The following is a 27,633-nucleotide window of genomic DNA, read 5'->3' as shown; positions in this document are numbered from 1 at the left end:
CACTTTGCTATGTACATGGCCGACAACACCTCCGTGAAAGTGTTTTCTTTCATTGACTAAAGACAAATGAATCTGTCATTTGTCTGTACTTGCAGGTAAAAATCATTACCACAAACTCAATGGTAAGATGCTTGTTCCTCCACCAACTCTGTGGAAGAGTCACTGAAAGTTGAAGCCGTCTGAAGATGTCAGGCTGTCTCCAGAGTTGCCTGCATTAGAGCTCCCCCTTTAGGAAGTGAAGGGAACAATGTATTGGGTAACTTCCATCAGATGAGGTGAATCGATAGAAATCAAACAGTCGAAAACCCGGCGATGGTGTGAGAAGCCATGCTATGTCTGTCGAAACTGAAAAAGAAACGAAAAAGCAGGTATGTAGGGTTAAGAATGTGGAGCAATGACATCCAAGGATCATTTGTGTTACATGTGCGCGATCACAGATAGAGCTGCTAGGGTGGCTTTGGTGAGGAGAGGGTCAAAGGTGAGTGTAGTATATAGTAATATAGCCTAGCTGTGAGATGGACAACCTTGTCACTCATCAGAAATTCCCTTATAGATGCATCACTTATATCAGACATATCCAAATGGCACTATTCGTGACATTGAACATTTGCTTTAAATGCTCCATGGGTAAACAACAAGTTAGCTTTAAGGAAGCAGAAATAACACAATTGTTTAGCTGCCTGATGTGTTTTTCCCCCTCTGTGAAGAATTGTCTATTTATAATGTCATCTTATCACGCTCCCTTTGAAGGCGGCAGCGAATGCACTTATGCCTTCCTTTGGTAAAGGTGTGTTTGCAATTTCCTCCAAGATGGAGCAGGCAGCTTTTTTTCTTTGATAATTTCCCTGTGACACCTGGACCAAACGTTTTTTTTTCTATCAGCGCACATTCTGGAGCCGGAGGTAAGAAACACGTCATAAGCCTCCAGACACCCGGAGTCATTCGCCGCTGTGACTCAACAGCAGCAGACTCTCGCTCCACTTTACAGGACACGGTGGTCGGGGGGGATATTATTGTCTAGAAACTCCCGTCTGCCTGCTAAAGAAATCACAGAAAAGAGTACTGAGGATATCTTTGTCCCCCTTAATGTACTCTTCTGGCTTTACTGTTGTGCTTGTGTGACCCAGGCCTTACTGTAGCTCCTAACATAGAACATGTCAATCTAGTTATTAGGCACCGAGCTGAAAAGGGGTGTTTATTGCGGAGGCCTGACAGATGTATTCTACATTGTAATTAATCTGTTGATTTTGACCTACAGATCCCATTGCGATAATGCCCCGTGTGTTCCATTTCGTCAGCTGTTCTTCCTCTGACTACACAACGATCACTAGAAACCTACAGGACACTAGGAAATTAACAGCAATTTCGCAACCCTGCAGCCAAAATGAAAATATCAATCAATCAAACAACGGAAAAAAGCCCAGCATGCAAACTCATTCTATGTAATCTGAAAAGCTGCGTGATGATTCTCTATAAAGTTACTCCCAGCACCACTGCTCACAGTTCAACCACCACATATCACTATCGCTATTAATGTAACAAGGTTGTCATCATTACCGCTCTGATTCCTCCAGCCCAAGCAGAACAAGGCATAGTGGGCTGAGGGCCCATCTGTGTGCTGTCTCCAGGTCCAGTGATGTAGTGCTGGGGGCTGGACTGACAGGCCCAGGGAAGGGCTGTGGCTCTGTGTTGCTCAGTGTTGCATGGCACTCAGGGCACTTCAACCCCCATTTCCCTCCTTACAGGTACCCGACAGCCCGCCACCGTGCGCTACTCATTTACTGCTACACTGGTTTTCATAATTAGCGCCGCAAGGCCTCATTAAATCCGCTCTAATGAATAAATATTGTATTTCATAGCCTGATTACCAGATCAGCTCAATGCTTGAGCGTCGTAAACAATTATTTCCCTAAATATTCATCACCCCCAAAGTGGATGATCATTGGTATTTAATACCAGTATTTTCAAGTGCATCTTTATTATGCTAATAATAGATTTTGAAAAATGTGTTTCTGGGGGAGAAAAATATTTCTACACATATTTTACACATTTGATGTGATGGAAATTTGTAAGGAATGGAGATGAGGACCTAAGAACAGTGTCACTGTATAATGAATGGCTTTGTGGAGAATAGTTAAGAATTAGAGCACTCTGTTCTTTTCTTTGCTCATCTTCAGATCAAAAAAAGCTACTTTTCTAATATGCCATTCAGACAAAATTGGAAGATTGATCAGCTTGTGTGAAAAGGTCTCTCAAATGTTTTCTACAGCCTCACTGCATGCCAAAGCCATTTTCTACTGCATATGACAGAACGCAATGGACTACTTACGACAAACTGTGTTGACCAAACATGCATCTTTCTTTAAACCCTGCTGGGCAAGAGGGCAACATTTCCAAAAAGAGAACAAAGCAGTGCACTCCAAATTAAGAGTAGCAACTCTTGTAATAAGAGAGAAAGTCTCCTACCAAACTAGCAAAAACGCATGTGGACTGTAATTTCAAAAGGTGTCAGTGTCAATGAGAGCATGTTCACAGGAAATGGTGCAGGTCAAATTAAGTACATTCTCAAAGGCTTAATAGCAACGAACCACCCAAGCTTTACCTCACCGCATTTCCTGTGTAGTACCACACACACTGAACAGAAAATACCGGCAATAACCCCATTGCCACTCGATTGACACCTGAAAACATTACCATTTGCACTGTAAAACATCGTTGGGAAATGAAAGGAGAGAGAAAAAGACCAGAGCAACAAAGAGATAGGACAAATGATTTACAGGTTTGAGATTCCCATTACAGACTGCTAATTGTTTCCACACCATTAGTGACAGTTATCTAATGAAGGATTTAACCAGGCGCTGTAGTATATCAGTTTGTCTCTGCTCAGGAGGAAATAGCCCTCACCACCTCAGGGGTACAATGGTGGACTACTGAGCAGAGTCAAAAGTAACCACGTGACATTGGGGAAGAGAGAACATACACCAACAGCTTAGTTAGCCTGAAATCCAGACCGGTTTGCCGCCAACATTCCACTCCTTGTACTACGTGTCAGATGCCAAACATTGTGGAATGTTACAAACACTCCCAGGCTAGCTGAGACTTATTAAAATCATCAAATAAACCTTGAAGTTTAAAGCTAATTTTCTTATGCAAAGAAATGGACTCCTCAAGTACAATTAACAGAGGACAACCAATTTATACATATAGTTTTTATCCAAACTTACAGGTTAAAAGTGTGAATGTCACAGGCAAACATCACAGTATAAACATACCACTCACGTAATTGACAGTAAAACTGTACACATTTAAAACAATGTAAACATTTTCAGAATCAGGAGCAATAGAAAAATCTACTGTTTTGCATTATGGAATATAAAAGCCACATCACAACATCGTCAGTCAGGTTCCGAATCCGGTTACATTCTCCACAGTTTACTGGCCCTCTTCCATTTCCTTCTTCAGACTGCAGAGAGACAGACATTTTTAATTCCCAACACAGTAGCAGTCAAAGTACTAAGACGACTACAAGACAAAGGTTTTAGATCATAAGTAGAAAGAGCCTTACCTCTTGAGATAAGAATGGACGTTGTCGTAGCCGTGGTATTTAGCCAGGTAGACCAGAACCCCAGTGGCACAGCGACCCTCTCTGGCTCTACAGAAGCTGCAGTTGCAGATCCCTCTGCACGACGGACACTCCCACTCCTGCAAGAGATCAGGGCGATGTCAACCAAGGCGGCATTCTCTTGACAAAACAGTCAAATAATCAGATGGACTGTCTGAGGGCTCGGATAGGAAGAGTGCAGCACTTACAGGATCCAGCAGGGCATCTCGGACCTCCTCTCCGTAGCGGTTACGGAGACACGGGCCACAGAATTGACCCCTCACCCCCACACACTCTGGGTTACGGCAGTTGGTCTTGGTGTCGACCGTTTTCTGCCGGCACTGATGGCAAGTGGACCCCTACAGCAAGAACATTAGAGGGGTGAATTCGGTGAACGTGGCTGTATGAACGTGACTTTAACAGAAATCAAACTCTGAAGACAGCCGTTTGAGAACCACTGTAGGAGAACGGGAACTTACAGTGGAGCTGTTGTAGACCTTCTCCCGCACGTTGTCTGCGATCAGATCCAGCTCCCTCTGGGAGATGTCCTTCACAGGCCGCACCACATGAGGAAAGGCCTGCACCCCGTTGTAGCTGCGCCGACGGGGCGCTTTCTGTAAACACACAAATGTATAAATCAAACTGACAATTCCCGGAGTTCGGTATTCACCATTTCTGAAAGGACAGATCGGGAAACGGTGGGAGAAAAAAATAAAAAATAAATGCCGCTTTACTTGACGTTACCAAACGAACGCCGAGGTCAACAAGGGTGTGGGCGTCACTCACCTCCTCGTAGTAGCAGCTCCTGCGCACCAGGCTGAATTTGTCCTCCTCTTCCTCCTCCTCCTCTGATGGGGGGCCGTCCACCAGGGAGCGGGAGCGAGTGTGGGGCCGAGAGGTACGCTCAGGGTTCCTCCTGCGGGGTCCAGGGGCTCCCTGAGACCGGCGAGGGGTGCGACAGGGCTACAGAAGAAACAAGCACGCATTAACTACAGCCCAAAAATGTAATTCGTTGTAGAATATTTCATCACTACTAAAATCTTTCCCGAATACGTGTTTTATAGGACAGCCAAATCCTCCATCTAGTCTCACTCACCGCATTAGTCATGGGCAGGGACGTTCTTCTAGGGAAGCCAGGTATTTTGTCGAGTTCTGCCATCAGCTTTGCAAGCTAAACAAAATAAATGGAAATAACATAATTAGCACTCAAATGTCCCTCGGCAAGCTACAGCCACAACGACTTCTCTGAATGATTGTGTCGTACCATGGCTTTGTTCTCCCTGATGTTAAGCGCTCTCTTGTCCATGAAGTTGTCTCCCTCCCCAGTGATCTGTTTGGGAGCGACTTTGGGCTGTTTAGGGGGCTCTGCTGCAATACTCTTCTTCTGGCTGGCCCTCCTGGTGGGGAATTTCATGGCCACTTTCAGAGTTTGTGACCGACGGCCCCTCTTCCGCGGCGTCACCGACTCCTCAGAGTCAGAGTCCACTCTCTGAAGTACACAGTGCATTTGTCTGAGCACACATTCTGAAATGTGTTTTTGTGTGTATAGTAGCCACCATTGCATAGTAACATTAAGCTCGTAATATCAATACAAAAAAACACACCATGGCACTCATTTCACTGCTGAAGGCATTCTCAAATCCACTGAGAGACTCTTCCTCCGAGCTGGCCTCAAACACCTTCGCTCTCTCCGCCACCTTCTTAGCTTCTCTGAAGCTACTTTTCTGTGGAAAGTGAAAGCACAACCTTCGGTTAGCTTCATCAACAAATAACTAATTCGACGAGTGAATATGGTCAAACACTGATTGTAATCGGGGTGAAATGCGGCTATTTGCCTTACCGTGTTAGCAAAGCCACCGTCAGAGCCAAAGCTGTCACAACTGTCATCTGATGAAGAGGATGTCTCCATGGGCACCAGAGGTACATTACGGAAACTCCGCAAACCCATCCTGGTGGAGGGAGGCTGGGGGGCCTGCAGACGCTGGAGAGACAAGATGAGCAAGTCAGGAGAAATTGAATGGATCAACTGGAAGCTCAGACCATAGATACGTGAACAATGTGAGTACTAGTAGTTTTAGAAACTGCCTACACACTGCCGCCCTTCTGGACAAGGAGAGAAGCAGCAATACCTACGGTGATAGAGATGCGACTGCAAGATTCAACAATGGAAGCTAGCATAGTTAAGCCATATCAAGGCTACATTGACACAAATGTATAATTTATTGAAGCTAGCTAGTTAACGTTAGGTGGCTATACAAACGAGTGTGATTAGCCAGGTACGATTTACTTACTGTGATGGTGGCCAAAAACGACATTTTAAATGGCAAAACTTTTGCCAGGATAAAATCTAAAATCTGTGTAGCCAAAACTATGTGGTATAACTACTGTTAGATAGTAGCCACTGAAATTGTTATAACATCCAAACTGGCTAGATTCAATTGACAACTACATGGTAACTAGGTGACGTTAAGCCTTAGGATACTGGATTTGAAGCAAAGCAATGATTGCATTGCAACTCCAATAAGATCTAGGCAGTCTGTAGCAGCTTTTGCTTAAAGTAAACGAAGGCAGGTTTACTAAAATGTGAGCAAGAAAATAAGAGCCAAACGTTAAGTTCACCACAGCAGAATTTTTGCTAGCTACTTAGTATTGCATTCTCTGCAGCTATAAAATCAGATAAATAAATTACCCTGTTATTGTTTGATATATTAAGATAAATATATTATACTCTAAAAACATTCATTACCTTAGAGCCAGATGGACGCATTTTGTTTTCTATAAAGTTTTCTGCAAAGAAATTCAGTCAAAACTCAAGTACACGTTTCTGCAGTCCTTTTATGAATACAGAGAAACCCCACCAAAATTCGGACTAGCAGATGTTGGCTGAGAAATTTCCCGCGCCAGGAAAGTGTCCTGAAAGGTGTATAAACTTTTGTTTCAAAAGACGGTCTAAAAGAAAAATATAATCCACAAATATACGCCACATAAAATTTTAAAAAAGTCTTTAGAAAATACTGCTGGTGGACATCTTTATTTTTGTGCACCTTTTTTGAAACATTATGTCATATACGGATCCACCAACATCTAACCTTCCAAGTACTAAGCAGTGGCGCGATATCCCAAGGTCCACATTTGCCTAAATGGGCGGGTTTATAGAAAAACTCCCGCGTCCTTTCCATCTGGTGTTGTCGTCGCGTCCTTGTTGAATGAAATAATACTTTGAACTTTCATGTAATGTTTATCTTTTTTTTTTTTTTACCCAACATATAGTTATAGACTATTAAAAAAAAAAAAAAAAACTATTCCATTTATGAATCCATAGGTAGATTAACTTAATAGATTAAAATAATTATCTAGCTATACAGTATATCTCATATATAAAAAGATTAGGACAATGTAGGCTATACAATTTACAATAGGCTTATGTACAATAGTTCACAATATACAACTACAAATGATATGTAGATGCTAAATCCCAAAAATATTTGAGTGCGTACAGTACATTTCAGAAATCTGCCCTAAAAGACTGAATTGGGTGCATTCCCTAAAACACAATTCTCCCTAGCTCAAATAATATAGAAAGATCCCCCCCCCAGAGAGAAAATGTGTATATATAGAAGTTGTGTGAAGGTTAATGTTCAAAGGAAACCTGATGTCCAGTCTGTTAAGAGATGTTAACACTTTCAAACAGCAAATGATTCTCCGCTTCGTCCACCACGGCCACCTCTACACCCTCTCCTCTGTCTTCCTCTGGCCTGTTTATTGTCCTGTCGAGGTAACCTTTTTTGGCGCTCCACTTTGATCCATCCCCCCTCACTGACTTTAGCTCCCTCTTGCTCTGTACTGAGGTTTTCCACCACCGCCGATATGCCCGGTATCACCCTGGCTCGGTTCTGACCTGCTACACTGTAATTATTGGTCCGGGGCCTCCCCATTTGCTGTGAGGTTCTGTTTGACTTATTCTGTGTGAAGTTGCCCCTTGTATGGGACCACGTGTCTCTGTTGTGGCCCCTTGTTGCACTCAATGAGTTGTCAATGTAGCTTCTGTGCCTGTGGTAACCTTGCACTTCCCCGGCACTGAGCAGGCGTTCGCGCTCCAAGGGACTCTCTGAGGTGGTGCTGGAGGGGCTGCTGCCCTTTGACCCTAGGTAGAGGGGGGAGAGCATGGCGGACAGGCCTGCGGTGGTGGACAGGCCTGCGGTAGGGGACGAGCTGCGGGAGCACCAGGGAGAGAGGGGGCTGTTGGGAGACCTCCGCACTGCTGCAGCGTAGGAAGAGGCCTGATCTCCATATGCAGACAGGAACTGAGACAGGGTGCGGGTTTCTGAGCCTCCGGTGGGGGTCTGGGCACCATGCTGCTGTGCTGCTGACTGGCTCTTCAGCTGCCTCTGTCTCAGGTTGTACAACCATCTGGGATCCACATCTGGAAGCAGAAAGAACATCCACTGGTAGGGTTGGCTACATAGATGTGTGCATACATTTTGTGCATTCTGTATTTAAGACAGCTCTAAATGGATCATTTGTCAATAAAATCTGCATCCAAAACACCATAAAAAGTGACCTTTTGAGTTTGATCTGCTTCTGGGGTTTCCTTCAATGTTTAACTGAGCTGTTTCTATCAGCAGCTCCACAGTCTTGATCTCATCTCGTCCACCGGTGGGGTTCCACCTCACTGCATGGCTATGTCTCGTACACCTGGGTGATCTCACATCATTCTAGTATAGGGACACAACGATTACTGTAGGGGATTTTAAACATTGAACACATCTAGCTACATGTCAAATTGACTTTTCAATGTATTACATTTTTAAAGGCACACCACACAGTACAGATGAAGCCATGACAAAATGTGTAGAATTGCAGAAATGTTGTTTAAAAATGAGAAAATGTTCTCTCAGCCTCATGGCAAATGTGTAGGATAGCATGAGATTAGCTTTAAAGCTGCACATTTTTCTCTCTGCCCCATGGCAAAATGTGTAGAATTGCAGGAAATTAGCTTTAAAACATCAAACTTTTCTCTCAACCTCATTGCAAAATGTGTAAAATAGCATGAGAGAAGCTATAAAACTGCAAATGTTTTATGTATTTGTATTATTTATTAAAATGTTTATTTAATATTAAAACATACAATCTACCTGCAGTGAAGCCACTCAACATTTACATTACATTCAGTCATGTAACAGACTCCCATCCAGAGTGACACACAGGAGCAACCAGGGTCAACGTCGACAGGTCTCACAACGGTGACCCGAACCAGCGACCTATCGGCCACTGTCCCAAGCTCCCAGCCACCAACCCTCCAAGATCCCCCCCACAGTTCCCAGAGAGTTCCCTTTCCCCCTTTTGTGGACCCCCTGGAGGTAGGTGCCCTAGGGCCCTGCTCCTATAGCAGTGTTTGGGCTGACTCACCTCATAATTTACAATGCAGTCAACAACCTCATTCTCCCATAGTCCAACTACCCATTTGTCCATCACAAATGGAGGCTGCAAGGAAATAGTTTGACGTTGGTTATTAATCGTCATACATGTTAGCTACTTCAATACGGCCTCTTCAACACGACAATGACATTCATGTAAGGAATAATTCAACTCATCTGAAGATACAGAAAGGGATTTTTAACATCATAACATTTAGCAAAAAGGTACACTCTTTCAACGATCCTAAAAAAAAACTTGAACAAATAAATGTAATGAACAAGGGACTGTTTTTAAGTCCTGATGCTCTTTCAGTGCATGGCCTGGAGTAATGCTTATGATCACACCTTGGTCATCTTCAGGACATCCACATCCTGTCTGTTGGCATTAAAGGTCACATCCTTGATGTACGTTGTTGCAACTTCATCTCCGTCAAGTTCAATGTACATTTTCCATTTGCAGTCCTAAAAATGACAGATTGTAGGTCTTAAAAAACATGAAATAACTGCTGTCAGTTGAGAACCTAACTGCATTTTTTCCTAAACCAACAGCACAGCCTAGAGGTAGTTCCTTGGAATTGAACATTTCCGGGAATGTAAACATGAATTTCTATGAATAAATCATCATCAAACAGGACAGAAGCACAAGTTATGTTGTGCATTTAGATTTGAATCCTGCTTTCTCCTAGTATCCACTGTGAGTTGCCTTCAATTGAGACAAATGTATCATTTTGTTTGGCGATTGATTGCTTTCCCCACACTCTTTTTGATGTGCTCTCAGAATCACAGAAAGGATAGCACGTCTCTTGAATGATCATAGCATGAAGGATGACATAAGTGGTAAATGAGAATGTGAACAACCCATCAATCTTTGCAGAGACATTTGTTTTACTTCAGGGGTAAATATAAGTTGCTATGGTGGATAGCTTGTATTATTTCCTGTAGGGGATATGATTTGCAGTACCTTAACACCTGGTGCTATTGTTGGTGAAATACACATTTGAGTAATGCTAATGTTATTCCAGTTAGGTGAAAATAAACTCTGTAGTTCGATCACTGTTGCACAAGGCACATAAGGGATCAAATCCTCACCAGGCAATACAAATCTGAACAAACCCCATACTCCTGCTGAAAATTGCATGCTGACAAAGCAGTAATGATTTTGCCATCCCCAAAAGCCAGCCATGAAGCCACAGGTCACTGCTTAACCACACACGGTTCACGGTGTGGGCCAATCTATTGTGTGGGGATCACAGAAGAAGACATCAAAGAAGGGCCACTAACACACTCATCTGAGGAGTCTCAGCCCACTCCTACACTGTCCCCAGGGGCTGGGCCGGGGCTCAAAGGGGGAGCTAGCGTGAGGAAGGCTCGGGTTCCAAGACACACCAGGCAGCGGCCCCTTGTCGGCCACGGCCAGTCGCACCAGGGCCCCCAGGTCCACTTGTTGGTCTAATCACTCCAGCAGAAACAATGTCTGGTAATGATGCCCAAGACCGGAGTGCGTCTGGTCTAATGGCAACTCATACATAATTCAGCACCTTTCTCTTGGCTGCGCGGTGATATCCTCATTAGTGGGGGACCCTCAGTGGTTGTCAGATGGTGGCCGCTCAATCGCAGGCCCTCGTTTTGTCTTTGAGAAGTGCAGCTGCTTCCATGACACCGCCAGCAAAGAGGGGCGGGAAAGAAACGCAGTGCGGGTTTGTTTTATTTAGTGCAAAAACCTTCCAGTTTGTAAAAACAAGGCTGACATGGAACCTGACACCAGGCAGGGGGAAAATAATTAGCTCTCATTTTCTCAGCCTCCTGTTTCCTTCTCCCTGCTGTGTTTTCTACACACTAAACCACCACATGTCAGAAGAAATGGGAGGCAATTAGCAGGCTCGTTTCAGCCCCGCCGAACGCACTGAAAGGGGACTATTTATGATGGGACAATGAACAGCTGAAAGATTAAATAACATTTGCCTTTCTAAAAAGAAAACGACTTCTGACTAAATTGGCTGTTTTTGATTAAATTCAAACAGCAAGTGGAGAAGCAGCCTTTCTCCACCGTTGGAGACTCTAACAAAGGACGGTGAGCAAGTGGGGGTGGATGGGATGCATGGCTTTAGATGAAATATTTATTCATCTGTTTCTCTTGCAAGGATATGTCTTGAAGGCAAAGCATGCTCAGTGTAACAGTGGTCAGTGTTTGATTGAGTTTGATGGGGACCATAATATGCATCTTTACCTAGAGAAATAGCATCTTGAAGGAATATTTCCATCTTGACATACCAGTTTTAAATCGCATCTGACAACACCAGTTGTAGCGGTATTGTTAGAGAGTAGTAAAGATTACGATTTTGTTTGGGTGCCAGGCAGGTATTAACCCTGACAAAATTTAAAAGAGTAAGAATGATTTTTTTTTTAAATACCGCTAGTTAGCTATTCCTATATGCATTTGAACCAGACCAGAGCTGAGACTAAAGTTGACAAAATATTTTACAAAATGACTGTATTTGGAGGGAATCGGTATGCGTTTTCATCCAAGACATCTTGGTTATTTGTCCTAGAATATTTTCAGTGTCCATTGAAAACCTACCGAGTGACCTGTTCCCGCTTTCCAGTGGTACCCAAACACCAGCTCCAGATGAACAATCTTCCTCCTCTCCTCCTCCTCCTCCTCTGCACACTCATCCTGTGGAACAGAGATTTTCAGGAAAGCATATTGCAACAGTAAACAATGCCAACCATTATATAACAAAGAGAAAGGACACGCAGTACCTTCATTAGTGGAGGGAAGTGGAAGAGCACCATGTAATCATTGGTTAGCTTCTCAATCTCCCTCTGTTGGAGAAAGCAAGTTAGACATAGTCTTATACATAGGTCTTAAACATTTGACCATATAGCTCAATTTAAATAATTATACCATTTGGACACCTTGTTAAATGACTGGCTAGTTCACGTTAGTTTGAAAGGTAGAATGGTACCTTGAGGTGCATGATGTGACCTTTGGACTTGACCCCCAGGTCTCGCATGTCCGTTTCCGTGAGCAGCAGCAGCCTCTTGCCTGTAATGTGGTTCTCCTTAAACAGGTCACCATACAGCTGTATGCCACTTGCCCCCTCCCCTGAGAACATGGAAAACAAAATGCAAATGAAAGCACAAAGACATACACGCCAAAATGACGGGTTCATTCATTTGACCATACCTACAGTACGAGAAATCTAGAAGGTGAACATACCCGCCCCAAATATCTGCTGTATCCAAAAGTACTGCAGGGATGGAATTGGAAAAGCATTCGTATTAAAATGGAGCCGTTCATCCGGAGCCGTGGTGGTTGCTTAATGGCTAATTAGACAAAGGGAAGTGGACGATTTGTTGATACTGACCACATGTTCCTCTGTCCAGGAATGAATATGAAGGTTGGAAAGGAGCTGCGTGGGAAAAAAAGAGAGAACTGAAATAGTACCAGGGAATACTGCTCCAGTGGTCATATCATACAGATGTGTACCGCTCAAAGAAAGACGTGTGCTGCCTATTCTTGATGTTTGGAGTCTAACACAAATCTTGCGTTTAGCATTCATGTGTGCAAGTACAAAATCAGTACATTTACATACAGCATACGTGGCAAAATACAAAATGCCTCATTCCAAGTCAAGTTTACCCTGCATTACAACAATGCTTTTTGTAGCTATTGTGGTCTGCAATCAAGATGATTGCGTCCTAATGGTCTAACTCAAACCAAAATGTGTCCAATGTCCATCTGACTGCTCTTTCATGATGCATTTCAATGATAAATCATTTACTGTTCATTAAGTGTAATCGAGCAGAAAGTAGCCAGCTAAAATAAAGATTTCATCATGATGATCATGAGGCTGCTATGTGGGGATAAAAGCAATGCACCGGGGGATAGATGACAAAATGAATGACTAATCTGAGCATTCAATATTTGCTTCCCACGGCATCTGATAACAGCCCAGAGACTGAGCTGAATGGCAATCTCAACAGATCACATTCAAAGAGGGCCATTTCAGAATCAGTGCGATACATTTCTTTGCAGCCTCCTAAACTCCCTCACCCCCAGCTGCATTTTCCGTCTACTCCAGTGGTATGGTTCGGAAGTAAACACATTCAAAAACCCTCCCTTGCCCTACTGCCAAAGTTCCATTACAGATATTGCCTAATTAAAGTGACATAATATCACATTTCGAGCAGCCATATTGTATTTCACAAATGACTTGCATCGTTTATTAAAATCCAAAGCATATTGTTGACAAAGGGAAACAGATCTTAATTGATGAGAGGAGGGGAAAGGGGGGGGAAGTCAGCAGAAATTGCTCAGCCATTGGAATTCCCTTGACAGGGAAGAGTTCAGTAGTTCACACCACTCTGCCCCCATGTGGAATGGGAGTATACTGTAGCAAGTTGATTATCCTATAGAGCATTGGAAACCTATTGGCTAGTATGCCAGTGGCTACACCACAAACTCAAATCCAATACGATTTTCACTCCCCGCAGGGGCAATTAAGCAGGCATTGTCAGCAAGTGTAACATATACAATACAAATGTATTGTTAATTAGCTAATTATAGAAATTCTGCCATTGATTATATGTGTATTTGAATCCTTGAGGACTACAGTTAACATGGGTCTGATGCAAATCAATTAATATAATATGAGGATGATTTCAGGTTTTACATGTAAAAAAAAAAAAAGCTTTTCATCTGAAGTTATATTTCTAACACCAGTCACATTTTATTAATCTTCTCCTGGCATAAATATTTTCACTCTTATTTTTTTGGGGCCACTTTTGGAATTTTGAGGTTGACAAACCTTTGATTTGTGACATTATTATGACATTATTGAATTAGTTGTTCGATTTTGGCCACTCTTGTGTCAGCGAAATGTCACGTCATCGTCAAAAGCTTCGCCTCCTCAATGCAACTTGCTCACATGGCTCTTTCCTACTTCGAGGTAAACAAAACTGGGAAAACCAAGAGGAAATTTGAGAAAACAGGAAGAGTGAAGAACCAAAGCAGGAAGTTCAATGTTTAATGAGAAAATGTTTATTGAGAAACAAGGAACAGTAGAGAAATTCTGCAGCAAAATAGGTTCACATCAAAAAGTGGTCGGTCTGATAGAGTTATGGCACGCCATTGAAGAGACACTATTCGACTAATCCAAGTGATTTGACTAATCCAAGGAATTTGACTAATCCAAGGAATTTGACTAATCCAAGGAATTTAACTAATCCAAGGTGATGTAGTTTGCATAGATCATATTGCAACTCTGGGCATTAGATGTCTAGAAAATACCTTACAAAGTGGTTGACTTTCACACAAGCTAGTGTATCGGTTGGTTATAGCCTGTTAATGGATGATGCTTCAGTCTAGGTTAAATAACTACACAACAGTATATAAAAAACATACATCAACTAAGTAGAAAGAAGTCCAAGCTGCAGGGCCTAGGTCCAAGCTCTTGGGAGTCAAACAGAAAGATCCTTCATATTGGCTATGTTTAGAAGAGAAGAGCTCCTAGCATAATTTACAGGGCATTTGGTGATGACACTCGTTAGGTGAGCTTTAATAGGCTCACTTTGGGGGTTGTTAAACACACGTTTGCCTGTGGTCAAAACCGTTGGTGCAGATGCAAACATATTGAGCTGGTAGATCACCTTTAGCTTAGAGAAGCCCTCTAAAACAGTATTTCACATCCTCTCTCCAATGAAATACTTTTTATTTTATTTTTTACTTCACATATCATTTGATTTAACGAAATGATTCCAGCACACGGCAGCGCTTTAGCCACTGAATTAAGTGACTGAAGGTCGTATACAGTTGCCCTTGTCTGTGAGAACTTAGTCCTGTCAAGGTGTGGAAGTCTAAGGTCTACGGCACACCTCACAAACATCTTGATGATATGCATCTGTAACGTGCTTCTTTCAACCAGCACATGAACCAAGACTTTACTGGGGCCCCACATAGATAGACACAGACACCTAAAGTGCACTTTACACCACTAAGCCATAGTATGTGGGCCTGAAATCCAAAGATTCCTGACAGTGTATAGAGGGAAAAGGCACGGGAAGTCCGTAGTTGAACAGTGCTATCAGGAAACTTTCTCTTTCTCTCTCTCTCTCTCTCTCTCTCTCTCCCCTGCTGACACCAGTCTGGGTCAGCTGGAGGAAACATGTTCTTTCTCATCCTGGTGAGACACTTAATCACAGCAACTACGCTCCACCACATACAGAACAAAATTGGCCACTCTTAATGTCAGCAAAATGTCACTTCATCATAAAAGCTTTGCCTCCTCCTTGCAACTTGCTCACATGGCTCTTTCTTCACAGCATGGCACTATACATCCAGTACATTAGGCATAAATGACACCCGTAAGGGCCATGTAGGCGAAAGGCTTCTAATACATTATGTTCATACAGCGTTTAGAAAAAGAATGTATGTAAAAGAAAATGGATCGCTACAAAAACTATTAGTAATTAATTATCTAATGTGGCTTGTGTCCCTAACACCAGTGACGTGAGAAGGAATATGCATGGGAGCTTGCCGCAAGATCACAGTTCAAAAGGATTGATTGACAGACGCTACTGAGTGGCCCATACATAGCTGGACCAATCAGTTCGCTCTAATCACTGTCGTCTGACCAGTTGAAGTCTGACATCCCCAAGGCCGTGTGGATTTTGCGGCCCTCTCTGACACTGCTGGACTTGGAAGAGTTCTGCTTGGCCTGCATGTTGACCTGCATGCCAGAGTGCAGGACGGGGCCCCCCATGTCCAAGGCAAACATGTCCCCAAAGCCCTTCATCATGGCCTGCAGACTCATCCCCTCCACCTCCCCGTTACTGGAGGATGTGATCTGACACGTCATCTCCGAACTGTTCGACTCCTCCGTCTTAGACTCATAGAACGACTCAGCGCTAATCTGAGCCGCCACGGGTAGGAACAGCTGAGAGGGAAAGATGGGGGAGGATAGGAAGGGAAGAAGAGGGAAGAAAAGAGGACGGGAAAGAAAAGGAGGGAAGGAAATTAGACCGCATACACCAAGAGGAATGATGAAATGTGAAATCTTTTTTTACCCAATATAAAAGGTGATTGTCAAAAACTAGAAGAGTAGAGTTCAGAGATGCAGTCAATTGGGTTATCAGAGAAGGTTGGACTGAAATGATTGGTCTACAGGACAGATTAAGGGAGAAAACAAAGAATAAAGAGAGCTAGACAATTGGAGAGCCAGCATGGCTCTCTCTCAGGATGACGGTGCTGGTTCTCAGACACTACAGTACGTGTATCAATTTCAACTCGTGTCAAATTGATACCCAGGCAAAACACTGTTTAGACAATACCAATGCATGGCTGTAGCAGGCAATTTACACAGCACAACGGACAAAACAAAGAATCTAGCATAGAACGTATTAGTGATGTGGGACGTTTGGAAACCAAATCCAACCAATAAAACCAACTAGAAAGGTCATATGCTGGTTAGATGTGTTAAATCAAATTCAATCAAATCAGGTAAAAGCAACTACAGAAACATGTGGCCAAGCTCTAGCGAGGTGTCGTTTTGGAAGCAGCACAAGGAAAGGGCAGTACAGGCACAGACACACAAGGAAAGGGCAGTACAGGCACAGACACACAAGGAAAGGGCAGTACAGACACAGACACACAAGCAGCAAAGACTCCCATTTCACCCCATGTCAGCGTGACACCATTGGCCTGACCAGCGTTGCAATTACGCTGGCCTCTAATTATCACTGATCGCCAATAGGAGCTCAGTGACAGTCACGCACAGAGTAGCACGATGAGCTAATACCTCGACTCAACTCAAACGCCCATCAGCGAGACTCAGTGAACCAGAGCCTTAGATTTCCCCTCCATTCCATTGCATTCCATTCCCCTTCATTCCAGACAGTCTGAAGCAAAGTGAATTCTTTGCTTCTCCTTGTGACAATGTGGACAGGATGTGGACCGTGACACATGGTGAAGGTGGCCAACACGGGGGAAGGTGGAGCTAAGCTGGGGTGCTGTTCATGTTCAGTGACTCGACACAGTGTGTGGCGGTTGTGGTTGTGCAGTGGGTATAGGCTACTGAGGAACTTACCGGGGTGTTGGACTGCTCAATGAGCTTGCGCTCCCACATCTTCAGGCGACGTTCTCTCTCCTTCAGTTCCTGCTCTTTGCTGCTCAGATCCCGCTCCAACTTCTTCAGTCTCTCCAGTGTGGCCTCAATCTCACAGCTACAGTACAGACAGCATAGAGATGTATTTAGAATCAAGCATCATCCACCTCATCACATCCAACTCCGCAACTTACAATACCGGTGTCAAACCATTGACTTGAGACACTTGTGCTAAACTCCTTGACATCAATGCATTATACACAAAAGTTTGGAGTTATGAATGTATTTCTCAAGTTTGGATTCTGCCTTTTTAGCGATAGCCCCACGGCCTCAGACAGTAGAGGAACACTTACAGTCCACGGTCTTTGCTAATGGGGTTCAGCCACTGAGAGTGGTCTGGTCTGCTTTGCCCAGCAGGTGGGGCTGTGTGGTGTACCACTGGTAGCCATGCTGTCAGGGGCCAACACAATCTGCTCCCACAGAAACTATTTATAAACAGGCAATGTCAGGCATGTGAAGCAGACAGAAACTCCCGCCCGTCCCTGCACCCTCCCACTCCTCCCGTCCCTCCTCCCGTCTCTACCTCAAAGACTTTCCACTCATGCTCGAAACTTTCCTCGTAATTGATTCTCTTGCTTGTCGCTTTCCTGACCAACACTCTTGGTATTTCTCGTCCTCCTACCCTGCTCTTCCCTTATGGAAAAACCCCATGAATTTCACACGTGATCACAGGTATTTCACATGCAATAGAATGAGATCTCATGTGATCACAGGTATTTCACATGCAATAGAATGAGATCTCACGTGATCACAGGTATTTCACATGCAATAGAATGAGATCTCATGTGATCACAAGTGATCTTATGTGAATGTAATGTAATAACATGTGACAACATGTAAAACCAACATGGGATAACAAACGAAGCATGTAAAAACATGATCTCGTGAAATAAAAGTGACACCATGAAACTACAACTTTTATTACACGTGAAAGTCCAAATTCCAAATATTACGATTTTCTGTTTACACCTGAATCACTATGATAACTATGGTCGTTTTTCTTGAGTGTATTTTTAACAAAGCTGAGATTTACTTTGAAGTCCAAAGTGTAGGAATACAGGTGAAATCAGTCATTGACACAGATATGGTGGCGTAGCAGGAAGATTGGAATGCAGTGAACCAAGAGGTTGTGGGGGCATGTTGAATAATTCATTACTGTATACATATAATTACATCCTCTACAGCACATTCGGAAAGTATTCAGACCTCTTGACATACAGCCTTATTCTAAAATTGACACGCAAAAAAAGTTTTTTAGAAAAACAGAAATACCTTATTTATATAAGTATTCAGACCTTTTGCTATGAGACTCGAAATTGAGCTCAGGTGCACCCTGTTTCCATTGATCATCCTTGAGATGTTTCTACAACTTGATTGGAGTCCACCTGTGGTAAATTAAATTCATTGGACATGATATGGAAAGGTACACACCTGTCTCTATAAGGTCTCACAGTTGACAGTGCATGTCAGACCAAAATGAGCCATGAGGTCGAAGGAAATGTCCATAGATCTCAGAGACAGGATTGTGTTGAGGCACAGATCTGGGGAAGGGTACCAAAACATTTCTGCAGCATTGAAGGCCCTTGGTCACTCTGACAGAGCTCCAGAGTTCCTCTGTGGAGATGGGAGAACAATCCAGAAAGACAACGATCTCTGCAGCACACCACCAATCAGGCCTTTATGGTAGAGTGGCCAGACAGAAGCTACTCCTCTGTAAAAGGCACATGACAGCCTGCTTGGAGTTTGCCAAAAGGCACTTAAATGACATAAAAAACAAGATTCTCTGGTCTGATGAAATCAAGATTGAACTATTTGGCCTGAATGCCAAGCGTCACATCTGGAGGAAATCTGGCACCATCTCTACAGTGAAACATGGTGGTGGCAGTATCATGCTGTGGGGATGTATTTCAGCGGCAGGGACTGGGAGACTAGGATTGAGGGAAAGATGAACGGAGCAAAGTATAGAAAGATCCTTGATGAAAACCTGCTCCAGAGCGCTCAGGACCACAGACTGAGCGCACAGACTGAGCGCACAGGACAACGACCCTAAGCACACAGCCAAGACGACGCAGGAGTGGCTTCTGTCCTTCAGTGAATGTCCTTGATTGGCTCAGCCAGAGCCCGGACTTTGAACCCAATCGAACATCTCTGGAGAGACCTGAAAATAGCTGTGCAGCTCCCCATCCAACCTGACAGAGCTTGGGAGGATCTGCAGAGAAGAATTGGAGAAATTCCCCAAATACAGGTGTGCCAAGCTTGTAGCGTCAAACCCAAGTAGAGTCGAGGCTGTCATCGCTGCCAAAGGTGCTTCAACAAAGTACTGAGTAAAGGGTCAGAATATTTATGTAAAGGTGATATTTAATTTTTTCATTTTTTCGTTTATTTTATTTCTAAAAACCTGTTTTTGCTTTGTCATTATGGGGTATTGTGTGTAGAGTGATGAGAAAAAACTATTGAATCAATTTTAGAGTAACAAAATGTGGAAAATATCAAGGGGTCTGAATACTTTCCGAATGCACTGTATGTCAATGTCAAATTTGTAAGTTGAAAACACTGTGGCTATTCTGGGGACATCCTAACAACTCACTTTTGTTTGCGGGGCATCATGTGAAAATGTGAATCCACATGTGAAGTGTCCCAAAACCACATGGTTTCACACAATTTCATTATGTGAAAGGTTATGTGATCACATGTAAATCCACATGTGAAACTCCATGTGAAATACAGTACATGACCAAAAGTATACGGACACCTGATGGGTCCGATGGGGTTGAGGTCAGGGGTCTGTGCAGGCCAGTCAAGTTCTTCCACACTGATCTCGACAAACCATTTCTGTATCGACCTTGCTTTGTGCATGGGGGAATTGTCATCCTGAAACAGGGAAGGGCCTTCCCCAAACTGTTGCCACAAAGTTGGAAGCACAGAATCATCTAGAATGTCATTGTATGCTGTAGCGTTAAGATTTCCCTTCACTGGAACTAAGAGACTTAGTCTGAACCATGAAAAACAGCCCCAGACCATTATTCCTCCTCCACCAAACTTTACAGTTGGCACCATGCATTTGGGCATGTAGCGTTCTCTTGGCACCCGCCAAACCCAGATTTGGCCGTCAGACTTCCAGATGGTGAAGCGTGATTCATCACTCCAAAGAACGTGTTACCACTGCTCCAGAGTCCCAATGGCGGCGAGCTTCACATTACTCCATCCGACGCTTGGCATTGCGCATGGTAATCTTAGGCTTGGGTGCGGATGCTCGGCCATGGAAACCCAATCATGAAGCTCCCGACTAACAGTTCTTGTGCTGACGTTGCTTCCAGAGGCAGTTTGGGACTCGGTCATGAGTGTTGCAACCGAGGACAGACAAATTTTTACGTGCTACACGCTTCAGCACTCAGCGGTCCCATTCTGTGAGCTTGTGTGGCCTACCACTTCACGGCTGAGCCATTGGCTGCTCCTAGACATTTCCACTTCACAATAACAGCACTTTCAGTTGACCAGAACAGCTCTATCAGGGGAGAAATTTGACGAACTGACTAGTTGAAAAGGTGGCATCCTCTGATGGTGCCACGTTGAAAGTCACTGAGCTCTTCAGTAATGACATTTTACCGTCAATGTTTGTCTATGGAGATTGCATGGCTGTGTGCTCTATTTTATACACCTGTCAGCAACGGGTGTGGCTGAAATAGCCAAATCCACTAATTTCAAGGCGTGTCCACACATTTTTGTATATATAGTGTATCAACACATGTGAAGTGCTCCAAAAAATGTGCAAAACGTGAAATCATGTGTATTTTCAATAAGGGTTCTATCATAAAAATAAAAAAATACCTCTCACATTTCCTACCCCAGCACTCCAACTCACCCTTTCTTTCCCTCACCAACTAATTCCCCCTGTCTGCTCGTCCTCTCTGAGCCAGACAGCTGCCAGAGAAACAGGGAAAACAGTATTTTCATGCTGCTCTGGACTATGTCCAAACTGCCTTAATAGACTGCAACAAGACTGCCCTCTGAGCCATCGTTGCAGAACTGTGAGCAGCTTTTGACTGTCACATTTACACAAATGAGTGCATTGATAGCCTAATGAGACAGAAGACACTGTTCACTGGACTAACAGTCCGTTAAGAGAGAAGAAACATACTGTACCACCATGCCAGATCTAATATAGCCGACAACAGGGGCTATGCAAACAGGGTTAGAAATGAACACCCACCACCCGCCAACTGCGGGTAGATTTTGTCATTGGGCGGGTAAGAATGTCTGTTTCACCAGCCACGTTGGCGGGTGGTCACACACAAAAGGGTCACACAGAGCATTTGGGAACTGTTTTTTACATTTTTATCCAAACGCAACCTGTAGAAGTTGGTTGAATTGACAAGAAAAGCTACTAAAGTGTGACTTTGTCCTCATGTTTCTTGGCCAGTTATATCGTTTTGTATACACGCTAGGTTGTTTTTCAATGTTAGTTTGAGTTTGTTGCACTGGTCTGCTGCTATGAAGACATCACAGTCTGGGATTTCTTTCATCACAGACAAGGGGCAGCTGAACATTTTTGTCTCACCTAATGATTGTGCTTGATTGAGCATGGATCACTCCCATGCGCACACACACACACACACACACGCACACGCACACACAAGTCAGGGAAAATGTATGGAGTAAAACGTTCATTATTTTATTTAGGAATCTAGTGAAGTAAAAAAGTATGTGAACCCTTTGTAATTACCTGGATTTCTGCATAAATTAGTCATAACATTTGATCTGATCTTCATCTTAGTCACAACAATAGACAAACACAGTGTGCTTAAACTAATAACACACAAATTATTGTATTTTTCTTGTCTATATTGAATACATCATTTAAACATTCACAGTGTGGAGTCCAATCAATGTGATGAGATTGGAGATGTTAGTTAGAGCTGCCCTGCCCAATAAAAAACACTCACAAAATTTGAGTTTGCTATTCACAAGAAGCATTGCCTGATGTGAACCATGCCTCGAACAAAAGAGATCTCAGAAGACCTGATTAAGAATTGTTGACTTGCATAAAGCTGGAAAGGGTCACAAAAGTATCTCTAAAAGCCTTGATGTTCATCAGTCCACGGTAAGACAAATTGTCTATGAAGGGAGAAAGTTCAGCACTGTTGCTACTCTCCCTATGAGTGGCCGTCCTGCAAAGATGACTGCAAGAGCACAGTGCAGAATGCTCAATGAGGTTAAGAAGAATCCTAGAGTGTCAGCTAAAGACATACAGAAATCTCTGGAACATGCTAACATCTCTGTTGACAAGTCTACGGTACGTAAAACACTAAACAAAAATGGCGTTCATGGGAGGACAATGGAAGAAGCCACTGCTGTCCAAAAAAAACATTGCTGCACATCTGAAGTTTGCAAAAGAGCACCTGGATGTTCCACAGTGCTTCTGGCAAAATATTTTGCGGACAGACTAAACTAAGGTTGAGTTTGGAAGGAACACACAACACTATGTGTGGAGAAAAAAAGACACAGCACACCAACATCAAAACCTCATCCCAACTGTAAAGTATAGTGGAGCAGGTTGAGAGCTTAAAATTCCTTGGTGTCCACATCAACAACAAACTAGATTGGTCCAAACACACCAAGACAGTCGTGAAGAGGGCACGACAAAGCCTATCCCCCCCCCCTGTATAATTGTTTGAGTGTTATTAGTTTAAGCAGACTGTGTTTGTCTGTTGCTGTGACTTTCAATTGAAGTCGGAAGTTAACATACACTTAGGTTGTTGTCACTAAAACTCGTTTTTCAACCACTCCACAAATTTCTTGTTAACAAACTATAGTTTTGGCAAGTCGGTTAGGACATCTACTTTGTGCATGACACAAGTAATTTTTCCAACAATTGTTTACAGACAGATTATTTCACTTATCATTCACTGTATCACAATTCCAGTGGGTCAGAAGTTTACGTACACTAAGTTGACTGTGCCTTTAAACAGCTTGGAAAATTCCAGAAAATTATGTCATGGTTTTAGAAGGTTCAGATAGGCTAATTGACATCATTTGAGTCAATTGGAGGTGTACCTGAGGATGTATTTCAAGGCCTACCTTCAAACTCAGTGCAACTTTGCTTGACATCATGGGAAAATCAAAAGAAATCAGACGAGACCTCAGAAAAAACATTGTAGACCTCCACTAGTCTGTTCAATCTTGGGAGTAATTTCCAAGCGCCTGAAGGTACCACGTTAATCTGTACAAACAATATTACGCAAGTATAAACACCATGGGACCACACAGCCGTCATAGCGCTCAGGATGGAGACCCGTTCTGTCTCCTAGAGATGAATGTACTTTGGTGCGAAAAGTGCAAATCAATCCCAGAACAACAACTAAGGACCTTGTGAAGATGCTGGAGGAAACAGGTACAAAAGTATCTATATCTACAGTAAAATGAGTCCTATATCGACATAACTTGAAAGGCGGCTCATCAAGGAAGAAGCCACTGCTCCAAAACCACCATAAAAAATCCAGACTACGGTTTGCAACTGCACATGAGGACAAAGATCTTACTTTTTGGAGAAATGGCCTCTGGTCTGATGAAACAAAAATAGAACTGTTTATTATTTTTGGAGGAAAAAGAGGGATGCTTGCAAGCCGAAGAACACCATCTCAACCGTGAAGCACGGGAGTGGCAGCATCATGTTGTGGGGGTGCTTTGCTGCAGGAGGGACTGGTGCACGTCACAAAATAGATAGCATCATGAGGGAGGAAAATTATGTGGATATATTGAAGCAACATCTCAAGACATCAGTCAGGAAGTTAAAGCTTGGTCGCAAATGGTTCTTCAAAATGGACAATGACCCCAAGCATACTTCCAAAATTGTGTCAAAATGGCTTAAGAACACCAAAGTGGCCATCACAAAGCCCGACCTCAATCCTATAGAAAACTTTTGGGCAGAACTGAAAAAGCATGTGCGAGCACGGAGGCCTACAAACCTGACTCAGTTACACCAACTCTGTCAGGAGGAATGGGCCACATTTCACCCAACTTATTGTGGGAAGCTTGTGGAAGGCTACCTGAAGTGTTTGACCCAAGTTAAGCAATTTAAAGGCAATGCTACCAAATACTAATTGAGTGCATGTAAACTTCTGACCCACTGGGTATGTGATGAAAGAAATAAAAGCTGAAATAAATCACTTGCTAATATTATTCTGACATTTCATTCTTAAAATAAAGTGGTGATCATAACTGACCTAAGACAGGGAATGTTTACTAGGATTAAATGTCAGGAATTGTGAAAATGAGTTTAAATGTATTTGGCTAAGGTGTATGTAAACTTCTGACTTCAACTGTAGATGAAGATCAGATCAAGGTTTATGACCAATTTATGCAGAAATCCAGGTAATTCCAAAGGGTTCACATACTTTTTTGCCACTGTATATGTGTATTAAAGTAGTCAAAAAGTTTAGGATTTGGTCCCATATTCCTAGCATGCAATGATTACATCAAGCTTGTGACTCTACAAACTTGTTGGATGCACTTTCTGTTTGTTTTGGTTGTATTCTAGATCATTTTTTTGCCCAATAGAAATGAATGGTAAATAATGTGTTGTGTCATTTTGGAGTCACTTTTATTCTAAATTAGCATAGAATATGTTTCTAAACACTACTACATTAATGTGGATGCTACCATGATTACGGAGAGTCCTGAATGAATCGTAAATAATGATGAGTGAGAAAGTTACAGATGCACAGAAATCATTTACCCCCAAATGATAAGCTCCCTGGTAATGGTGAGAGGTTTGTATGTCTTGGGGGTATGATATTTGTGTGTCTGTAGCTTTCTCACTCATCATTATTCACGATTCATTCAGGACTATCCGTAATCATGGTAGCATCCACATTAATGTCAAACTTTCTCATATAGCCATTGAGCCTTCATCAGTGGGACAGTGGCATATGTCATGACGTTGGCCTGGGGGTAGGTTTATGACAGTCATAAATACCTCTCCCCCTTTTCCTCTCTCTACCCAACTGCTGTGACATTTGAAAATCCCTTGGTTAACAGAGAGATTCTGAGAACATCAGAAGGTTGGGGGAAATGAACTATATTTTGGTAATCCGACCAGTTGAACATATGCCTTGATACTTAATGAATATGATGTCAGTTCGGTTGTCATCTGAGACATTCTCATCAATGATAGGATGACATAAACTCTACAGTGGAAAGTCTGCACATTGTAGTTATCGGATTCACATGGAATTGTTGTTCAATTTAAATGTTTGAATATAAAATTATTGGTGAAAAGATTAAATGTAATTTTAGCTTCCAAATGAGAGATTTGGGTTTTCATAAGGTTAGGGCTCTGCTCAATCAGTGGCCCGCCCCTGTGAAGAGACATGGGTTATAAAACTATGAAAACACACCCTTCTCCCTCCACTATATAAGCCCTTGATGAAAATATAACCTCCTGTTCCGGGTACATTTGGATGACGATCCAATGTCAGAAGGGTTCAGATAATAACTACGGACGAAGCCAACCTCAGTGTGACCTTTTGTTGCGAATGGTATGAACTTTGAACTCTTATTCACTACAGAAGTGATACCTCCTAGCCATTGAGTTAGCAACAGCAGCTGCAAACGTGGGCTAGGAAAGAACAGACAGAGTATCCCGTCTACCACACAACGACGTTACTACAACGTATCCAATTAACCAGCAGAGACATTCTTCAAAGGACAAAGGACTCTGTTGGGCACGGCCTTCCATCTACCACCAACCTACCGAAGCGCAGCTCAGAGTAAATATTGATTGCATTTCCCTTTTCCAAATGGGCGGTAATTTAGTATGCATAAGATACTGTATTTACGATAGCATGGCTTCTCCCTTTGTTCCTCAGTCTTCCAGCTCTTTCACTCAAACCCAGCCCCTTTTCTTTTGTGTAACCAGCTGTCATATCTGTTCCGTCCGCCAGGGACGTTTTCCTTTATGACGTAATTTGTAATCAAGGTATGATTCATTCTGTGTACATGTGATTCTGTGTGCTTAGTTAGGTATTTAGTAAATAAATAATTAAACCCAATTTTGTATTGCTGATTGAACTTGTTAGCCAGCGTTCGTGAAGATAACCAAGAATTGACTTTCAGATGATGTAAAATATTACTAGGTCTTTAAGAGTTTATTCGGAAGATAACCGCTCTATAAACATTATTTCGTGGTGCCCCGACTTTCTAGTTAATTACATTTACATGATTAGCTCAATCAGGTAATATTAATGGCAGAGAAAGGATTTTATAGAATAGCATGTCATGCCACTTAATCCGGCCTAGCCAAAGACACAACACATATTACCTCGTAGTAGAAGCATGGATAAATACACAGCTGTTGGCCCTGGCAGACTATTACATAGTACCCAGGAGATCTGTCTGTGTGTAACCCAAACTGTGGCGGTCCAACCCAATCAGCACATAGCATCTGTCTGCACAGGGACTCCCCCCTGACCAGGGTGATGAGAAACCACAGCGCCATGCACCTGCAACACCTGTTTGCCTCTGAAGCACTACTCCACTCTTCTCCTGTTTCTTCTCCTTCTTCTCAAGGATGACAGACAGCCTTGGAAAGCTAGCTACCCCGGTGCTTGACGTGCAACACATGCCTCTTTCTATCACACATGCTCTTATCGACTCTCGCTCTCGAGCAGCACACCTGCAGGTGCAGGCTTGGACATGACTTTATGAAGAGTTGTCAGCGTAGAAAAGCCCAAAGAGAGAGTAAGCAGTAGCAGCTGACACCCAGGCTGTGCTGAACATCACTAATCCTCCAGCTGCTCATACCGGCCAATTAAACACTTGGACTTGAAAAAGACCTTGATTATCTTATAGACCTTATGGGTATAGAGAGGAAGAATATACAGACGGGCGATTCTTTAGATATTTGATGCCTTTACGTTATCAGTGCAATTATAAATATCTATATGCACACTGCAATGTCCCTTCAGGCGTTTAGCGGCCCACAAAAGCAGCACTGAGTGTACAAAACATTAGGAACACCTGCTCTTTCCATGACATAGACCGACCAGGTGAATTCAGGTGAAAGCTGTGATCCCTTATTGATGTCGCTTGTTAAATCCACTTCAATCAGTGTGGATGAAGGGGAGGAGACGGGTTAAAGGAGGATTTTTAAATGGATCGTGTGTGTGCCATTGAGGGTGAATTGGCAAGTCAAAAGATTGAAGTGCCTTTGAACGGGGCATGGTAGCAGGTTCCAGGGGCACCAGGTTGAGTGTGTCAAGAACTGCAACGCTGCTGGGTTTTTCATGCTCAACAGTTTCCCGTGTGTATCAAGAACGGTCCACCACCCAAAGGACATCCAGCCAACATGACACAACTGTGGGAAGCATTGAAGTCAACATGGGGCCAGCATCCCTGTGGAACGCTTTCGACAACTTGTAGAGTCCATGCCCCTACAAAAGTGAGTGTAACT

General features: G+C 43.0%; 3 protein-coding genes across 4 annotated transcripts in view; all 3 read right to left on the bottom strand.

Moving 5' to 3' along the window:
* Positions 1-3,194: 3,194 nt before the first annotated feature.
* LOC112225243 (cell division cycle-associated protein 7) lies at positions 3,195-7,189 on the bottom strand. The gene is made up of 10 exons (XM_024389008.2): positions 6,348-7,189; positions 5,442-5,582; positions 5,206-5,325; positions 4,866-5,090; positions 4,698-4,772; positions 4,388-4,564; positions 4,081-4,215; positions 3,811-3,960; positions 3,566-3,702; positions 3,195-3,463 (listed from the first exon to the last, which is right to left on the bottom strand). Exons 1-10 carry the CDS (start codon positions 6,366-6,368, stop codon positions 3,433-3,435), a joined length of 1,212 nt encoding a protein of 403 aa, XP_024244776.1. The 5' UTR covers positions 6,369-7,189; the 3' UTR covers positions 3,195-3,432.
* Positions 7,190-7,192: 3 nt separating this feature from the next.
* Positions 7,193-12,338, bottom strand: LOC121838689 (mitogen-activated protein kinase kinase kinase 20-like; the record flags this gene model as incomplete). The annotated part of the gene is made up of 8 exons (XM_042306943.1): positions 7,193-8,024; positions 8,163-8,316; positions 9,011-9,085; positions 9,364-9,480; positions 11,597-11,692; positions 11,779-11,841; positions 11,985-12,124; positions 12,239-12,338. Coding segments are annotated over 8 exons (1,485 nt in total), but the record flags the coding sequence as incomplete, so codon positions are not given.
* Positions 12,313-27,633, bottom strand: part of LOC112225242 (mitogen-activated protein kinase kinase kinase 20) — a 38,728-nt gene continuing 23,407 nt past the window's right edge. The window contains exons 12-13 of one of the 2 annotated variants that reach the window (XM_042307008.1): positions 17,106-17,241; positions 12,313-12,431 (exon numbers count right to left, since the gene is read on the bottom strand). In XM_042307008.1, the coding sequence (XP_042162942.1) occupies positions 12,339-12,431; positions 17,106-17,241 (229 nt within the window). In that variant the 3' untranslated portion in view covers positions 12,313-12,338. Of the gene's footprint in view, positions 12,432-14,042; positions 15,957-17,105; positions 17,242-27,633 lie in introns of those variants that run through there. The other variant, XM_024389007.2, reaches the window with a different exon arrangement.

The sequence above is a fragment of the Oncorhynchus tshawytscha genome, linkage group LG26 (assembly GCF_018296145.1).
Source record: "Oncorhynchus tshawytscha isolate Ot180627B linkage group LG26, Otsh_v2.0, whole genome shotgun sequence".
NCBI lineage: Eukaryota > Metazoa > Chordata > Actinopteri > Salmoniformes > Salmonidae > Oncorhynchus > Oncorhynchus tshawytscha.
Note: the sequence above shows the minus strand (reverse complement) of the source record. Positions and strands in the feature narration are given on the sequence as shown.

Coding starts and splice junctions, on each gene's coding strand:
- LOC112225243 (XM_024389008.2), bottom strand. CDS start 6,368: ATGCGTCCATCTGGCTCTAAG. Junction 5,583..6,347: donor TGCGTCCATCTGGCTCTAAG/GTAATGAATGTT, acceptor TTGTCTCTCCAG/CGTCTGCAGGCCCCCCAGCC. Junction 3,464..3,565: donor GTCCATTCTTATCTCAAGAG/GTAAGGCTCTTT, acceptor GTCTCTCTGCAG/TCTGAAGAAGGAAATGGAAG.